Here is a 15,200-nt window from a genome sequence, read left to right as displayed (position 1 = left end):
CTTTCTGACTTCCTCCCTGGTAGTAAGCGGGTTAAATTTAAAAGAGCAAGTGACGTCATTTTATTATAGGAAAGGTGATAAGAAAATTCAATTTATGGCTTAGATAGAGCTCAATAACTCTGCGCTTATCCAACGAATAAAAGTCCTTTTGGTGTGAAAATTTTTACACTCAATATACATGGCAAGAACTTATTTAAAGTCCTTCGTTCAGTTATTTTTGATTTTTGTAACCTTTCTTTCATAAAACCTGAATACACTTTGTCAATAAGATTGAAGGATCTACTAGTTGTACTCGACAAAGTAAATCCTACATTTCTTATTAATAGTTTGTCACAGAAGAGTCTTTAAAGTAAAGCAGAAATTATCAAAAAACGACATCTACACGGAAAAGAGAATATGGTGCTTACACCTAAAACCAATCTTGTACACATGTTAAGAAAAACGAGTAAATACCAATTTATTATTTTACTTGATGTAAAAAGTACAATATTTCCTAGACATGTGAGAGTCCACTATAGGATTTGTGGAATGAGTAATGAAAAATAATTATTTTAAACCTTTATTAGAAATATGAATTGTATTGGCCCAATATAGTCTTTCAAATAATTCCTTTCAATTTATCATATTTTCTGGGAATGATCCATTTTGCCTACGTATAGTACAGTTTGGGCTCTTCCCAAAGTGTTAATATGAATAATTTGTCGATAGAAGGAGATGATAAATCCCCAAAAATAATTAGTGATAGAAAATTGTGTTTATTATCAGCATGTTGACAAGAAGTAACCGAAAATAAACATGGAGTTACCATATGGACATTTTTTTGGATGATAGAAGCTTGGTTGTCATGAAGTTTCATTGGATCCGCTAAAATTAGTTCCGACGAGGAGGATGGGGAAAGAAAATAAAGAAAGATAATTTCAGGAATTGCTCGGATGTCAATCCCACCAGAGTTAATCAAGATTTAAAATAGTCATAAATTATAAATCTTACTCTCAGTCTCAAGAACACATGCAATGTTCAACCAGGTTCAGAATATAATTAAATATTATCCAATCCTACAGAATATCAAACCTCATAAAAAAGGGCCGCTGAAAAAATAAAGACCGTTTACAATAAACATATTCAACCACAAATCTATAGATTTGTTAACAAATCCCCCCTCTTATGAAAGAACACTAGAACAAGTAAGATTAAGAACATGTTTATTTAAGACTAGGAAATCAATTTATATGAAAAATGATAAAAAGAATCATTGTAAAATCATTTTAAAACTATTAACGATCAAATTAATAAAAAATACCCAAATCATTGGGTAGCACCAAAACAAAATTGTATAAAACTATAATTCTAGTAGCCTTCTACGGGTCTACACTCTTCTCTAGGTCGTTTAACAATTATCTTCTTACAAGACTTCTCAGGATAAGGCAAACATACCTCCCTTGGAACATCCCGGCAGACGGATCTAGGAACGTCTTTACACACTTCCTTTGGAATATCGGAACACTTCTGAGTAGGTAACTTCGCACACTTTTTAGTAGCGTTGAAACCGCAAGACTTCTTAGGAAGCTTTGTACATTTCTGAACATTATTACAAACTTGACGGGTACGGTCATAACAGCTTTCCTCTTCAGATTCTCTGCAGACAGTCTTTAGTTTGAGAGTTGGAATAGATAATGATGAATCACTGTCGTAGTCTTTTGACTTCTTGTAGTGTTTACTTCCAATTTCGTAGCCTTTGAGAGCCTTCTTCTTATCGATGATTGAATGTTTAGAACCAAACTTTTTTTTAATCACTTTTGCAATAGCTTTGGCAGAGCGTTTTTGTAATCTAGTATCGGCAACAGAGTCATCGTTAATTATATCGTGCTCCGCGTGAGGCTTAGGAGTAACATACTCATCAGTATATTCTACCTCTTCTCCGTCTTCAAACGTTGGAACCTCCGGAATAATAACTTCAGTTTCAATAATTTCAGGAGATAGTGGAACTTGATTGACTATTATTTCTTCATCAGGGACTTGAGAACAGGTCTTCTTGGGAATTTTAACGCATTCTCGCTGAGTCGAAGGATTGCATTCCTCTTCAGTTGAACAAGAATCGACCATTTTAACGTCGCAATAAGGCACGTTGAAAGTCTTGCACTTATCCTCAAAAACAATACTACACTCTTCTTGAGTTACGGTCGAACACTCAATGTCTTTCACACTTGCGCATCTCTTCTCATACTTGGTGTCGCACTTCTCGTTATACAAGGTCTTGCATTTCTCTTCCCAGACGTCGTCCATTACTGTTGTACAAGATCTCCGGAAATCTCTCCTATCATCTCGAACCGCACCATCCACTTCACCATAGTCCTCTCCTTGTTTGAATTTCTTCTTGTAATGAAAAGACTCCGCGGTCACAACCAGAGCAAGTAAAAAAGTTACAGACGTGTATATATTCATTTTATCCTAGACAATTGCTTGACGTTTACTGAGAGCATGCGTCTTTTATAGTCGTAACAGAAAGAAATAGTACTTTATAATAACTAAATATCTCACTTCTTTAATTTAAGGATTAAACAAGACAACCTTAACTAAAGAAAGAGATTAAAAGTTTCTTTATTAATAATTATTGAAGGAAGGAGGTATTCCTTCGTAAATATATTTTCTTGATAATTCAATATATATATATATATTTTTTTTTTTTCAGGCGAGTCATCTTCTGATTACTTGGAGCTTAATCCAGATTTAAACAATGCAGTTAGACTTGCTGGAGAAGAAAATTCATTTTTCATATCGTGTATTCCTCATGCATCTAGAGGTCCCGTGGGGGACTCAAGGGTTCATGCTGGGGATTTAAGATGGATGAAGAAACAGAAACCACCGGAAGGGGACCAATGGGTTATAATGGGAAGTTTGCCACATTCGAGGTAATATTCAAATATTAATTAATTAAATGGTCCTTTACGTCTTATTTGTTTGTAATATTAAATTATTTCAGAGTTCACGTTGAACAAAGCCCGGACGGTAGGGGCTTAGATTTAGTTTTCAGAAGTATAAAGAGTGCGGATCGAGGGGAATATAAGTGTATGGCACGTCTCAACGGAAGGGACAAAGAAAGAATCTTCAATTTAAATGTTATTGGTAATTAATTATTTGTATTATGAAGCTCTATTTTATACCCATTAAATACTATCCAGAACCTATATCGTTTGAAAACACGCCGCATGTTCAATCCGTTGAAGATGGATCACTCTCTTATACGATAGTCTGTAAAGTTTCGGGTAATCCTAAGCCAGAAATCACCTGGAACGTTCGTGGGAGAATCATAAGGGGTGGAGGACAAAAATATGAAGTCTTACCTACTGGCCTCCTGATTAGAAATATCACTAAGAGTGATGAAGGAGCATATCAGTGCAAAGCAACTCAGTCAGCAGATGGTGTATCCGATTTTCAAGATATGCTTATTAATTTGAAAGTTGAACATGCTCCTATTTGGCCTGCCAATCATCGAGGAGAATTTTATGGATTCATTTCGGGAGTAACAAATCTAACTTGCGAAGCTGAAGCAGAGCCTCCTGCCCAATTTCGCTGGTTAGACAAAAATAACAACGAAGTGGAGCATGGAAACGTCATTAATCAAGGACATAAAAGCTTGCTAAGTGTTAGTTCTACATATATTTTAATTTTTAAATAATAAATAATGATATCAGTTACTGTTCAATTTTTTTATTTATTAATCTTGTTTTAATTCATTGCTCTTATTTCTATATAGATATCGATCGATCATGACGATTTGTTTGGAGACTACACTTGTATTGCAAAAAATAAGATGGGAACCTTACGGAAAGTAGTTACTCTAACGGAAGGAGCAAAGCCAGGGATACCTTTCATCGAAATCCATGAAATTGATCATAAAAGTGCAAAGATGAAAATTCAAGTATGATGTTACTATTATGAATAACATGATTATAAAACATCTATCACCTGTACCTATTACAACACCCCTAATCTTTTACCTCCTATGAATTGGATATTTCATTAATTTATGTTATTTTCGACAATCACAAACTGTTTGACGACAACTTTATTATAATATTGTTAAAATGGCATAGATCCCTATATTTATACTGTATATTTTATATTAGCTATACTTTCATATAAATTCCATTCAGTAGATTTCGACCAGTGTGTACCAGTAACTAAATTTGTGAATAAGCAAAATGAACTTATATGTAATCATTTACATATTACACGTGAAAAATGACAGCAAGTTTAATAATCCTTTTAAAATTTGATATAGTTCTGCTTTGACTAGAAGACAGTAAAATAAATCATTACATTGGATGACAAAACAAAAATGTAATTATTTATTGCATTTTCAATTGAAATTCAATTATTTAACCATGGTTATTTACTATTTATTATATTTATGTACGCTGTTTGAATGATTTAATTAATTAATCACTGTACTTATTTTCCATATTCAAAATTTATCAATCTCTGTCCTCAATTAGTATAGAAAGAGTTAGAGCTATTAATATAATTTATCTATATGGGCTCTGTAACGAAATTTGCCCATTTTGTATAGAATACACGGCGTTACATCGCTAATACAAAATGCACAATGTTGTATCTTATGGTCAGTTGTCGATTCGCAAGTCTCACTTAATACATCATGGCTATTTCATAATTATTCTTTTTGATAAATAAACGAAGCATTAAGTTGCTTATAAATACTTTTGCTCCGCTTCCAAAAAGACCGGATTACAATTTCTTGTGTATCCCTCGTCATATATGTTTTGTAAAAGTTGCGGTGTCTATACAAGTTGCAATTATTGTGCATTATCCTCATTCCAAGGACTCTAAATCCTTCATTTCAAATTATTTATCTCATTCTTAGGTTGCAGCTTATACGATTTGTAGCTAGTACAAAGTCGCAACTTTTACACAACAAATATATATATATTGGCCATTTTATTATTTCTATGAAGAAATCTTGGCTATCGTATACAAATATATAGCTACGCTTTCAGTAAATATTAATAAGCAATATTATAATACAGTATCGAATAAAATACAATGCAGGTTTTTAATGTAATTTATTTTAACAATTATGGAAAAATAATATGGTAATGTCAATGATGGTCTATCCTGGGATCTTAAGAGATAAATAGTAATGTGTATGATCGACTTATTAGTTATGAGCAGAGGCTTTAAGAAAAGTTTATGGGGCTCTGGTTATTAGGCAAACTACCAACTTATTTTAGGATTTTTTATCTTTTTTTTTTGAGAAATGGTTCCGTGATTAAATAAATCTGAACATTTTTTTTTATTTAGAAAAGATCATTTCAATAAATAACTATTTTCTAGAAATATTGATGGACAAGAATCGATATTGTTAATAAAAAAAATTAATGTTGACAACATTAAATGTATATACTTTTCGACAAGTTTGACAACGAAATTTTAGTCAGAGGGGTTGTAGCACCCCTCCATACGCCTTTCCCCATAGTTTTCAAGTCATAAGAAAAGGGAATGTTTATTTGATGAATTGTCTTAATATAAACGTCTGGAGATGAAAGGTTGGTGAATAGTTGCGCAGGGGAAGGTGTCCTAAAATATTAATGTTTGCTTCTTCATGTGTATATAATTTGATATCATTACAGGAACCAAAAGCGGAATTGTTCCTAGGCATCATGGGCTTTAAAGTAGAGTATAAACTTAAGTCGCAAGAATGGGAAAATGCTACCCACGAATATTTTGACAAAAGTAAGGCTATATAAATTATAAATTTATCTTTACATATCTTTATAATTGACGAATTATTATTTAATTTTCAGAAGAACCGGGGAGTATTTATGATTTAAATGGACTACTGCCAAAGTCATGCTATCATGTAAGAGCAAGAGCCCGGAATCTTGCAGGCTTTAGCGATACATCTAATCTAATTATATTGCAAACCAACGATGAACATAGTGTTCGAGAACTTATTTCTAATGATTCATCATTGTTGTCACCTTCTTCAACAACATCATCTATATCAAGAGGAGTTCCGATTGTTATTTCTGTGATTCAAACTATTATATCCGTAAGAGGATTTCTTTGTTATCGAATCTTTGCTTCCGTTTGATTAAAAAAATTATAAGTTCTTTATGTTTAAAAAAATAAATAACAGGATTTTGTGTCAACAGAAAAGACACAAAAATTAACAAAACGCATAATAATTATTATTATAATTTACTAATATGATTGATTTGATAAAGAAAATTTTATTATTATTACTAATTATCTTACTTATGTACCATCACTATTTTGCTAATACATTTTATTAACCTTCATAATTAATTATTGTTGATGCTTGAACCATATTCAAACATACTTATTAAATCAGAATGAAACATTAAATCTGTAAAAGTACAAAGCCGTTTATTTATTTATCCTTATTTGCTCAGGATGGGCGTTGCTACCCGGATCCCCCACAGGGTACATTATTAAGAGTCGGAAAATTTGGATTTATGTCATGACTGGATCAGTGACACCAGAACTATACGGGCGATATCTTTATAGTGATCAAAATAAACAAATATGTTTTGCCTAAAAAAGATTAAAATGTAACCATTTGAGGATTTTTTTTTTTTTTTTTTTTTGGGTTTTTATTAATCGCAAAAAATATATACCTACTAAAAATCCGTGAGGTAAATCGTTTTTTTTTTAAGTAACCTGTTTTTTTGGAATTGGTAAGAATGATATATTTTTCCTTCCCCCCCTCTTCAGTCTTTTTTTCAATCAGTCCAATCTTTTCTACCATTCAACGGTCCTAAAGACTAATACATCGGTATTTATTCCCACAGTCCTTGTTATCTTTTTATTTTCTTCACTCATAGCTAGAATTGAAGAATATAAGAACTAAGAGAAAAAAGAATAATAGCTAGAACGTATAATAATAGGTTTTACCCACGCATCTCCTACAGGTCTCATAGAAAGAGGTTATGAACTATGAAATAACTTCAGCGACTCCAATGATATATTTATGAGTAACTACGTAATTTTAGCTGTTGTAGTTTCTACACAATACCGGGAAGGACCGGTTTTATTACTGACAAATTTTATTAGGACCACATTGATAGGAATGCAGTCTTTTCTGTTTTTTAGACCAAACCAACACTTCTTATCCTTTGCTACACAGCTCACTGTTTTAAATATACAAAGACGTACTAACCGTTCTTTGAGCTGTTTTTATTAATTTTCTTAAGTTTACTCTTGTATTATTTAAAAAAGCTGACTTTACTTATTATTAACTCAAAAAAGGTACTACAAAGGATTTTGATATTTAAAATAATTTATATCCAAGAATGGCCTTTTTTTTAAATTCGTGTCAATACTTTGTATTTTTTTTTTTTTTCAAATCTGTTCTTTACATTTTGACAGTCGAGGTTGAGTGTGGATAAAAAAGGTAGTCGTGCTGAATATATTCAATTATTTTCAAACCTTGATTAAACATTCGTGTGTGCTCGTATAAGACAGAGAGTAACCTTGAGGATCTGTGGCAGAGTTTAATTTGTAAGTCCTTGTTAACACAGAGTTATAATTGAGGATCGACATGGGAGTAGTTCTTGCCAATATCCTTGTTTATTTCCATATCCCCTTCCTCCCTTGTCATATCTGATTGTAGCTGATCTCCTCCAAAATATTCTTCAAATTGTCAGGGTTACCATGTTGTTGATTTTCGTATTTTTTAACATGCCTATTATTTGTATTATTTTGGTCTTTATGTATTCCGTCCAGTCTCTTCTTAGGACTGTCAGTCCTTGAAGCCGGTCCTTAACTGTAAAAATATCGATAGTTTACTAAAACAGCTACAGCAATGCCCCCCCCCCCTAGAAGTTCCCTCCTATTTTAGTTGTTAATGTTTCCCCATGTTCTATGTTTAAAAATGTCAATTAGAAATCATATTATATGTAAGAATAATAATTTTAAAAATCTGTTTGGGGGTAGGGGAGGGATTGGTGAACTCATTCATCAATCATTATATTTTCAAGTAGCTAAAGATGTTTTTGTGTGTGTTTGTGCAGCTGAGTAAAGCCACTCATATCTGATAGTGATATGCCATATGTGTATACAAAAACAGAAATAAGATTATGTTGTTTAAAAATATTAGCATAATATATTAAGTACACAAAACCTTATGTTGAGATAAACAATACTAACAACTCATTTGAAACATATGAAATATAGTAAAAATATTTAAGTTTGGGAATACATGTAGCGTACAAGTAAAGACTTTGTACAAATTGTAACTTGTATAAGCAGACTGTACAAGTTAGCATTTCCCCACCTCATAACGACTTATATAAATACAACATCAGTCATTTTAATTACCAACAATTAATTGATCCTATCGTTTTATTTCGATTTTTTTTAAATACTTATTTATTACTAACTGTAGTATCCAGCATTGTCTGAGTAATTAGACATAAAAAAACAGAGGCACTTTGTTTCAATAATATAGAAGATAACTCCTAAAGAAAATATGAGTATTAGTCATCGTTTTTGATGAGCATAATCACACGTAGTTACTCAATACTTAAATGTTCTTCCTTCAAATGTTGTTACCTTTATATTACCACACAACTTTTCATTCGAAAAGAAACAGCTTTGAAAAATCAGATCTGGAGACAATGACTACTATAGTTTACTTTGTTGCGGGGTTAATTGCCTTTCCCTTCTAAGAAGAAACTCAAAAGTATGTCATGCAGATCATTTCTGGTTGTTGCTGACTGTCTACTTGACACGGCTCGTGACAGACTCTGAAGACGAACAAGTCGACCTACGAAAGTTCATTTACATCATTAGAAGGGATGTTCAATTCAATATACATGATTAATGATAAAAATCCAGTGTAGAATGGGGATGTTAATAAAAAGAAATCGAAAATCAAGATGGTAACCCTGACAATTTGAAGAATGTTTTGGGAAGAGAAACAATAATCCTCATGAGTTTTCATTGGATCAGCTATAATTAGCTGTGACAAGAGAGGAAGAAGAAAAAGATATAAACAAGGATATTTGATAGAGTTCTGCAATTCTACTCTGAGTCTAACAAGGACTTACAATTATAATCTCTTAACAAATCCTCTGGGGTACGCTCCGTCTTATATGAGCACAAACGAATGTTTCATCAGGTTTTAAATTTAATTGAATCTATTTAGGTAAAGGATGTTCACTACTTATGAATTAAATAATAATGACAACTGCTAAGGAAAAGAATTTTTTTCTTTATATTATCAATTACAAATTAACGGACCTCCTAAAAGACACAACGGATTTACATCATTCTACATGATGTTCTTCGCCTGTCTCGATTTTGCCTTCTTTAAGGACCGATAAGTGGGGCGGGACAGCAGTCCTCGGTCCTAAATAAGGACCAACATAGCACTAGTCACAGCTGCTTGCAGCTGATCTAATGAAAAGTCATGTCAGCCAAGCTGCTCTCTTTCAAAAACATTCTTCAAATTGGCTATGTGGCCATGTTGATTTCCGTCTTTTTCTTTTTTTTTTACATGTTTAAAATACAAAAAAAAATTTATCACTAATAAGCAGTGATGTAAATTGTGTTTTTTTTTTAGCTAGCCCGTTTTTTTGGAATTGGTAATCGGAAGAATGAGTTTTCTTTTCCTTAGAAGTTGTCATTATTATTTTATCCTGATTAGTTAACATCCCTTCCTAAATGGATTCAATTATATTCAAAGCCTGATTGAACAATCGTGTGCGCTCATAAAAGTAACCTTGAGGATTTGTTGAGGAGTTAGAATTTAATCCTTGTTGGACTCAGAGTGGAATTAGGATAGACAGCAGAGTAATTCTAGCCAATTGCTTTGTTTATTTCCTTATCCCCTTCCTCCCTTGAACACGCTGATTGTAGCTGCTCTCATCCAAAACATTATTCCAATTGTCAGGGTTACCATCTTGATTTTCGTTTTTTTAAACATACCCATCATATACCCAATTTTCATCACTGCTAATAAGTAATAATTACCACTACGGAAGAAATTATTTACGGCCCTGCTAATATATTGAAAAATAAAATGTTCAATAATATGATTGATTATCCTCGTCATAAGACCTTATTTTATATTCTTCATCTCATTTTTTGGGTTGAAACTTCAAAAATTGGCTCATACAAGTTAAAACTAGTGCACTTTTTAAATATAAATAGGATTTTGTCAGTTCATAGATAGGACTGAAGACTCCAATCCGGTTCAGTTCAGTCTGTATAACAGTCCTAAAAACTTATTAAGTTCATTCCTTGATGACGTCACTCAATAATATATATATATATTTTTTTATCAGTTCTAGTACTGACCGTTTAACTTTGAAGGACCTCCAGTCTTAAGGACCGGTCTCAAGGACAGATGAAACCGGTCCTAAGACTGAACTGCACCGAATAAATAAGTAATTACATAATATAATACTATACATCAGTCTACAAATGGGAAAAATAAAATAATGCGTAATATAATCCTCGTTGACCAGTTTTTTTTCCCCCCCTACTCTATAAAAATTCATCATCCAAGTATAACAAAATTGAAAACATATGTGAAAGTTTATACTTCATAACATCAGTTATAGTCTTTATGTTACTTTTAAGATATACATCTTATATTTGACTTCTTTTTAATTGTATTTTACACATAGTTCCAAACTAAAGAAAATCCTTTTTTGAAAAAAAAAAAGATGACCTTAAATTTCAAAACTTTGTCTTAATTTTGATCACAGTTCTACATCATTCAAAAAAATACAGGCAAAGAATAATGCTTTAATAGAAATGTTATCCAAAGATTAAATTTTCATCGCAAGAACGCATTATGATTTTAAATTTGTAAAAATATTCACTGAAAATAAATAACTACATCTTGCAAGAGTAGATACTAAAGACATTATAGAGTTCTCTAGTCGTTGGGAACATTGAAATGAATGTGGAACGAGGTTTTTCGGTTTTTTTTACAAGAGTGCAAACGGAAAGTCTTGCATTCATAAAGTAAATGCTGTAAATTGAAACTTCAACAGCTCATATCTTACCCATTTCAATAAATAGTTTTGCTTTTTTAATAAATAGTTTGATTGTTAAATAATATATGTTAATTTAAACCAATTTTTATAATTAATATCACATTATGATTTATGTTTAATATATATCCAAGGCAAGTTCTGGAAACGAGAAAGAGCAAATCAATTTCTTATTAAAGTAACATTGTTTAAAAAATTGTTATACCGTTATAACTTCCTACTTAGCACATTTTTTAATTAAAACTCTTCAATATGTAAGTTAAAATCTGTTTCTGAAGCGAACAGTTAACGTCTTGCAAATAAATAGAGAACAAATATTTCAAAAAATTCTTCAATTGCTAATTTAAAATAAAAGTTATATTGAAACGAGAATAAGCTCAATTTTATCTTCAGTTATAAGTAATGATGTGTCAGTCCTTATTCATTCGGTCTAGTCCAGTCTTAGGACCGGTCCTTCGGACTGTCAGTACTAGAACTGATTTAAAAAAAATGTATATATATAGTTGAGTTATGTCATCAATGACCGAACGAAGTTTTCGAACTGATATGCAGGACTGAACTAGAAAGGACAATAGTCTGAAATATGACTGTCACAACACTTAGTTATTAAATGTGTAGGTCATACATAATTAATAATGTGTTTCCTTGTAAAAATTGTGCTAAATGACTACATATTCTATGCCATTGACATGGTAATTGTTTGATCCTTTAACTTTCTAAAAAAAAAAGAAATTAAATATTAATTAAAAATGGGTAAGGTATGAGCCTTTAAAGTTTCAATTGACTGCATTTACTTTATGAATATGGGACATTTATTTTGCTCTTCCGTCAAGCACAAAAAGAGCGCGTTCCATATTTATTTTTCAGTGTTTCCTGCTCTAGTAAATAACTAGTTAGCTGTCTTCCCGTTGCAGCACGTAGGTGTAGACTGTACTCTAGCTGCTGTAGCGTTATTTTGAGTAGCTAGCTAGCAGCATACAAAATGTACGTACGGAAAATAATAATAAGAGAGAAGAAAAAAGGAATGAGGCAAATCTTGGCTGTGCTAGATGGGTTGAGTTGTAGATGGAGTGTGAAGAACAGAAGAGCCATTAGCTTTGTTTCTTTCTCATTTGCCTCTCTGCTTCTTTCTTCCCTCCGCTTTTGTTGCCATTTTAAATACCAATTTCGTATTCTGAGGAAGGAAGTGTTTGTGAGCGTTGTTGTAGTAGTATTATATTTGTGACCAGAATATTAAGAAATGCCTGGAAATCATCATCGACTTTACCTCGGAAATATATCCGACGATACTCGTGAGAGGGATGTGGAGAAGTTTTTTAAGGGCTATGGTAAGCTCCGTGAGGTTGCTTTGAAGAATGGCTATGGCTTTGTCGAGTTTGAGGACCACAGAGATGCGGACGATGCAGTCCAGGATTTGGATGGGAAGGATATGAACGGATCTAGGTATATTGGCTACATTAAACCATTATTATTATTGGCATTTGGGGTATGGTTTACAATTTTGTCCGTACGTCATATTTTCTCTTTCTTTCTGGAAATTGGAGACAGCGAAAGCGGAAAGTTGAAGTTCAATCCTCGCAACCTTTTATTTTCCAAGGAAATCTCTTCCCTGAGCGAACAGAAGCGCAGCAACGCGAATGATATAGCACTACATTGAGAGTAGGAAAGGGATTTTTGGACAATTAACACTTTGGGGATATCTTGAAAGTAATGGAAGGTCTCATTATGCGTTTGCCGCTTAAAGAGCATGAAGAATGGACTGGATCCGTCACTTGAACGATGATCCAGTGATACTTCATAATTCCTCCATATAATGAGAGAGACCTTTCATCTACTTTCCAGAATACCCAAAGAGAAAACGCTCTAAAAGAGTCAAAATCCCTTGAATACAGTATAAAATAATTCGCTTTGTGTCCCTTAGCGATGTTCTTCATTATGAAAAGGTTGTAAGGATTGAATTCGCACATTCCTGCAGAGGAAGTATTTTGATATGAGGAGCAAATGTGTAACCCTATCGATACTTTTTGTCCTGTATAAAATGAGTAATGATGATCCTTGCTTTTTTTCTTCAGAGTCCGTGTGGAATTTGCGAGAAGTCCCCGTGAAAAGAGGAATTCTCGCTATCAATCCCGTCGCAGTCCTCCCCGTGGTCGGAGAGGGCCCCCAATGAAGAGGAATCCCCCAGGGCGACGAACACAGTATCGGATTCGAGTGGAGAACCTCTCTACTCGTACATCGTGGCAGGTAAAGCTAGTCTAAAGGGAGAGGGAGGAGGTTCACTTCTTATTTCCTGTTTTCCGCTGGAAGTGATAGTCCTCTACCTTTACTTTGTCTCACCCTCCATCCCAAAGGGGGTATTTACGAGAGTCCGTGGAAAAGATTATTTAAGTAGACTTTGGGATGATCATCCTCCGAAACCTAATTTCCTTTTCCTTCATCGTGGGATGATGAGCAGACAAAATTAAATAGTAATCCACTTAAGGCTCGGGTTGGATATTATCCGGAAAATTCATCGGAACCACTCGTAATTCCGAATTTTTTCTTAAACGACGCGCCGTCGCCAGAATTTCATTTACCCATGTATAATAACTGATTGTGGCCCACCCGTTCATTGTTGTGGCCAGGTAATATTCACTTATATGTTGAAAAGTCTTTCATATTAATTGATTATTTTTAAACTTCTTGTGAATGAGTGATAATGAACTGAACTGACTCTTTATTCAAGTCGACTTCTTGATTTCATATATATATATATTTCATTACATATTAAGAAGTGAGAGAATAGTTATCATTTCGTCGATTTTTTTTTACTGTTTTTTCAAATAATTGATTCTCACTTTTTACTCAAACAGAAACTTTCTTTTTATAAATAGCAATTGATAATAAGGGAAATATTGGTCCATTTTTTCTGATTTTTCTCTTACGGCATTAACATAATTACACAAGTCAGTTTATGGATTTCATTTTATTCTTACTTTTTTCAAATATGAACTATTCGTAATTTTTAAAATATCAGAGGTTGAATAGTCATCTTAATTTCTTATAATATTTATTTATTACTGTAATAAGGCATTTTAATTTAAAAATATGTATATGTATATATCTGTATTTCTAACACATAGCTTATATTTACAAAATATTATTTCTTTGTCTAATATTAATTTGTTTCTCTAGGATCTTAAAGATTACTTTCGCTCATGTGGTGAAATCACTTACACCAATGCCCATAAGCCAAGGAATAATGAGGGGTAATAATATTTTTCCATTTTGCGCCCAATGCACTGCTATTCATAATCTTTATCCGTTTAGTGTTGTTGAATTTGGAGACAAACGCGCAATGGAGAACGCATTAGACAGATTAGATGACACTGACCTGGGAGGTAGAAGAATTAAACTTTATGAAGAAGTTGGATCATCTAGTTCTGGTTCAAGACGCTCTCGTTCTTACTCGCGTGAAAAGTTTCAGTCTCGCTCTAGGTAATTAATCTTCAATGGGGTCCTTAATCATTTGTTAATTTGGATATATTTTTTATTACAGATCTAGATCCAGAGATGCTTCTCGTTCACGATCCAGAGACGTATCCAGATCCAGATCAAGGTCTTATAGTAGAGATCGGGATTAGAGTTCTCCCTTTTTAATAAATGTATCCTTACTGTGTCTCGCGGAGGCCTACCTACTTTTATTTACCTCGGTAAATTCACATTAAATAATAATAATATCGTTTTTGTAAATCATGAATTGTGTACAATTTGAGGAGTTAATTCTAATTTTTTTAAAGTTGTAACAGTTTATTTATAAGTTATTCGTACAATACTTACGTTATATTTTACATGAGCTAAATAAAAATATATATACTCAAGGTATATATTCCGTTCTACGTACTTAACTGATTCATTTGACTAATATATCTGTTTGGCTTTTTTCGAGGATTGCTAATGTCAGCTGTTAGGTCAAGTGTGAAGGAAGGTTATTGATTGGCATATACTTCTCTTCTCAATATGTATGTATTTTTATCGCATTCGCCGGTCGAATATACTACCTGACTATATATTGGAGTGTCATTTTTATTTTGTCCTTTAATCTTAGATAAATAGAGGTACCTGTTGTGTAGACTTAATGTCGAGACGATAACTTAAAAAGTATTATTGCGC

At 32.7% G+C, this 15,200-nt stretch overlaps 3 protein-coding genes across 3 annotated transcripts in view; 2 read left to right on the top strand and 1 right to left on the bottom strand.

The window, feature by feature from the left end:
• The window catches only part of LOC121125167 (limbic system-associated membrane protein), a 404,282-nt gene extending 397,879 nt beyond the window's left edge, over window positions 1-6,403 (top strand). Inside the window, exons 3-8 of the mRNA XM_040720302.2 lie at window positions 2,690-2,909; window positions 2,981-3,123; window positions 3,180-3,643; window positions 3,755-3,919; window positions 5,649-5,751; window positions 5,823-6,403. Of these exons, the coding sequence (XP_040576236.2) occupies window positions 2,690-2,909; window positions 2,981-3,123; window positions 3,180-3,643; window positions 3,755-3,919; window positions 5,649-5,751; window positions 5,823-6,112 (1,385 nt within the window). The 3' untranslated portion in view covers window positions 6,113-6,403. The remainder of the gene's footprint in view (window positions 1-2,689; window positions 2,910-2,980; window positions 3,124-3,179; window positions 3,644-3,754; window positions 3,920-5,648; window positions 5,752-5,822) is intronic.
• Window positions 1,186-2,569, bottom strand: LOC121125166 (uncharacterized). The gene has a single exon (XM_040720300.2). The coding sequence runs from the start codon at window positions 2,440-2,442 to the stop codon at window positions 1,348-1,350; it is 1,095 nt and encodes a 364-aa protein (XP_040576234.1). The 5' UTR covers window positions 2,443-2,569; the 3' UTR covers window positions 1,186-1,347.
• A 3,781-nt stretch (window positions 6,404-10,184) lies between the features above and the next one.
• Window positions 10,185-14,930, top strand: LOC121125200 (serine/arginine-rich splicing factor 4). The gene is made up of 5 exons (XM_040720336.2): window positions 10,185-12,491; window positions 13,121-13,292; window positions 14,223-14,296; window positions 14,358-14,525; window positions 14,587-14,930. Exons 1-5 carry the CDS (start codon window positions 12,289-12,291, stop codon window positions 14,669-14,671), a joined length of 702 nt encoding a protein of 233 aa, XP_040576270.1. The 5' UTR covers window positions 10,185-12,288; the 3' UTR covers window positions 14,672-14,930.
• The last annotated feature ends 270 nt before the right edge of the window (window positions 14,931-15,200 follow it).

This window comes from Lepeophtheirus salmonis, chromosome 10, assembly GCF_016086655.4.
Source record: "Lepeophtheirus salmonis chromosome 10, UVic_Lsal_1.4, whole genome shotgun sequence".
In the NCBI taxonomy this organism is placed as follows: Eukaryota; Metazoa; Arthropoda; class Copepoda; order Siphonostomatoida; family Caligidae; genus Lepeophtheirus; species Lepeophtheirus salmonis.
Note: the sequence above shows the minus strand (reverse complement) of the source record. Positions and strands in the feature narration are given on the sequence as shown.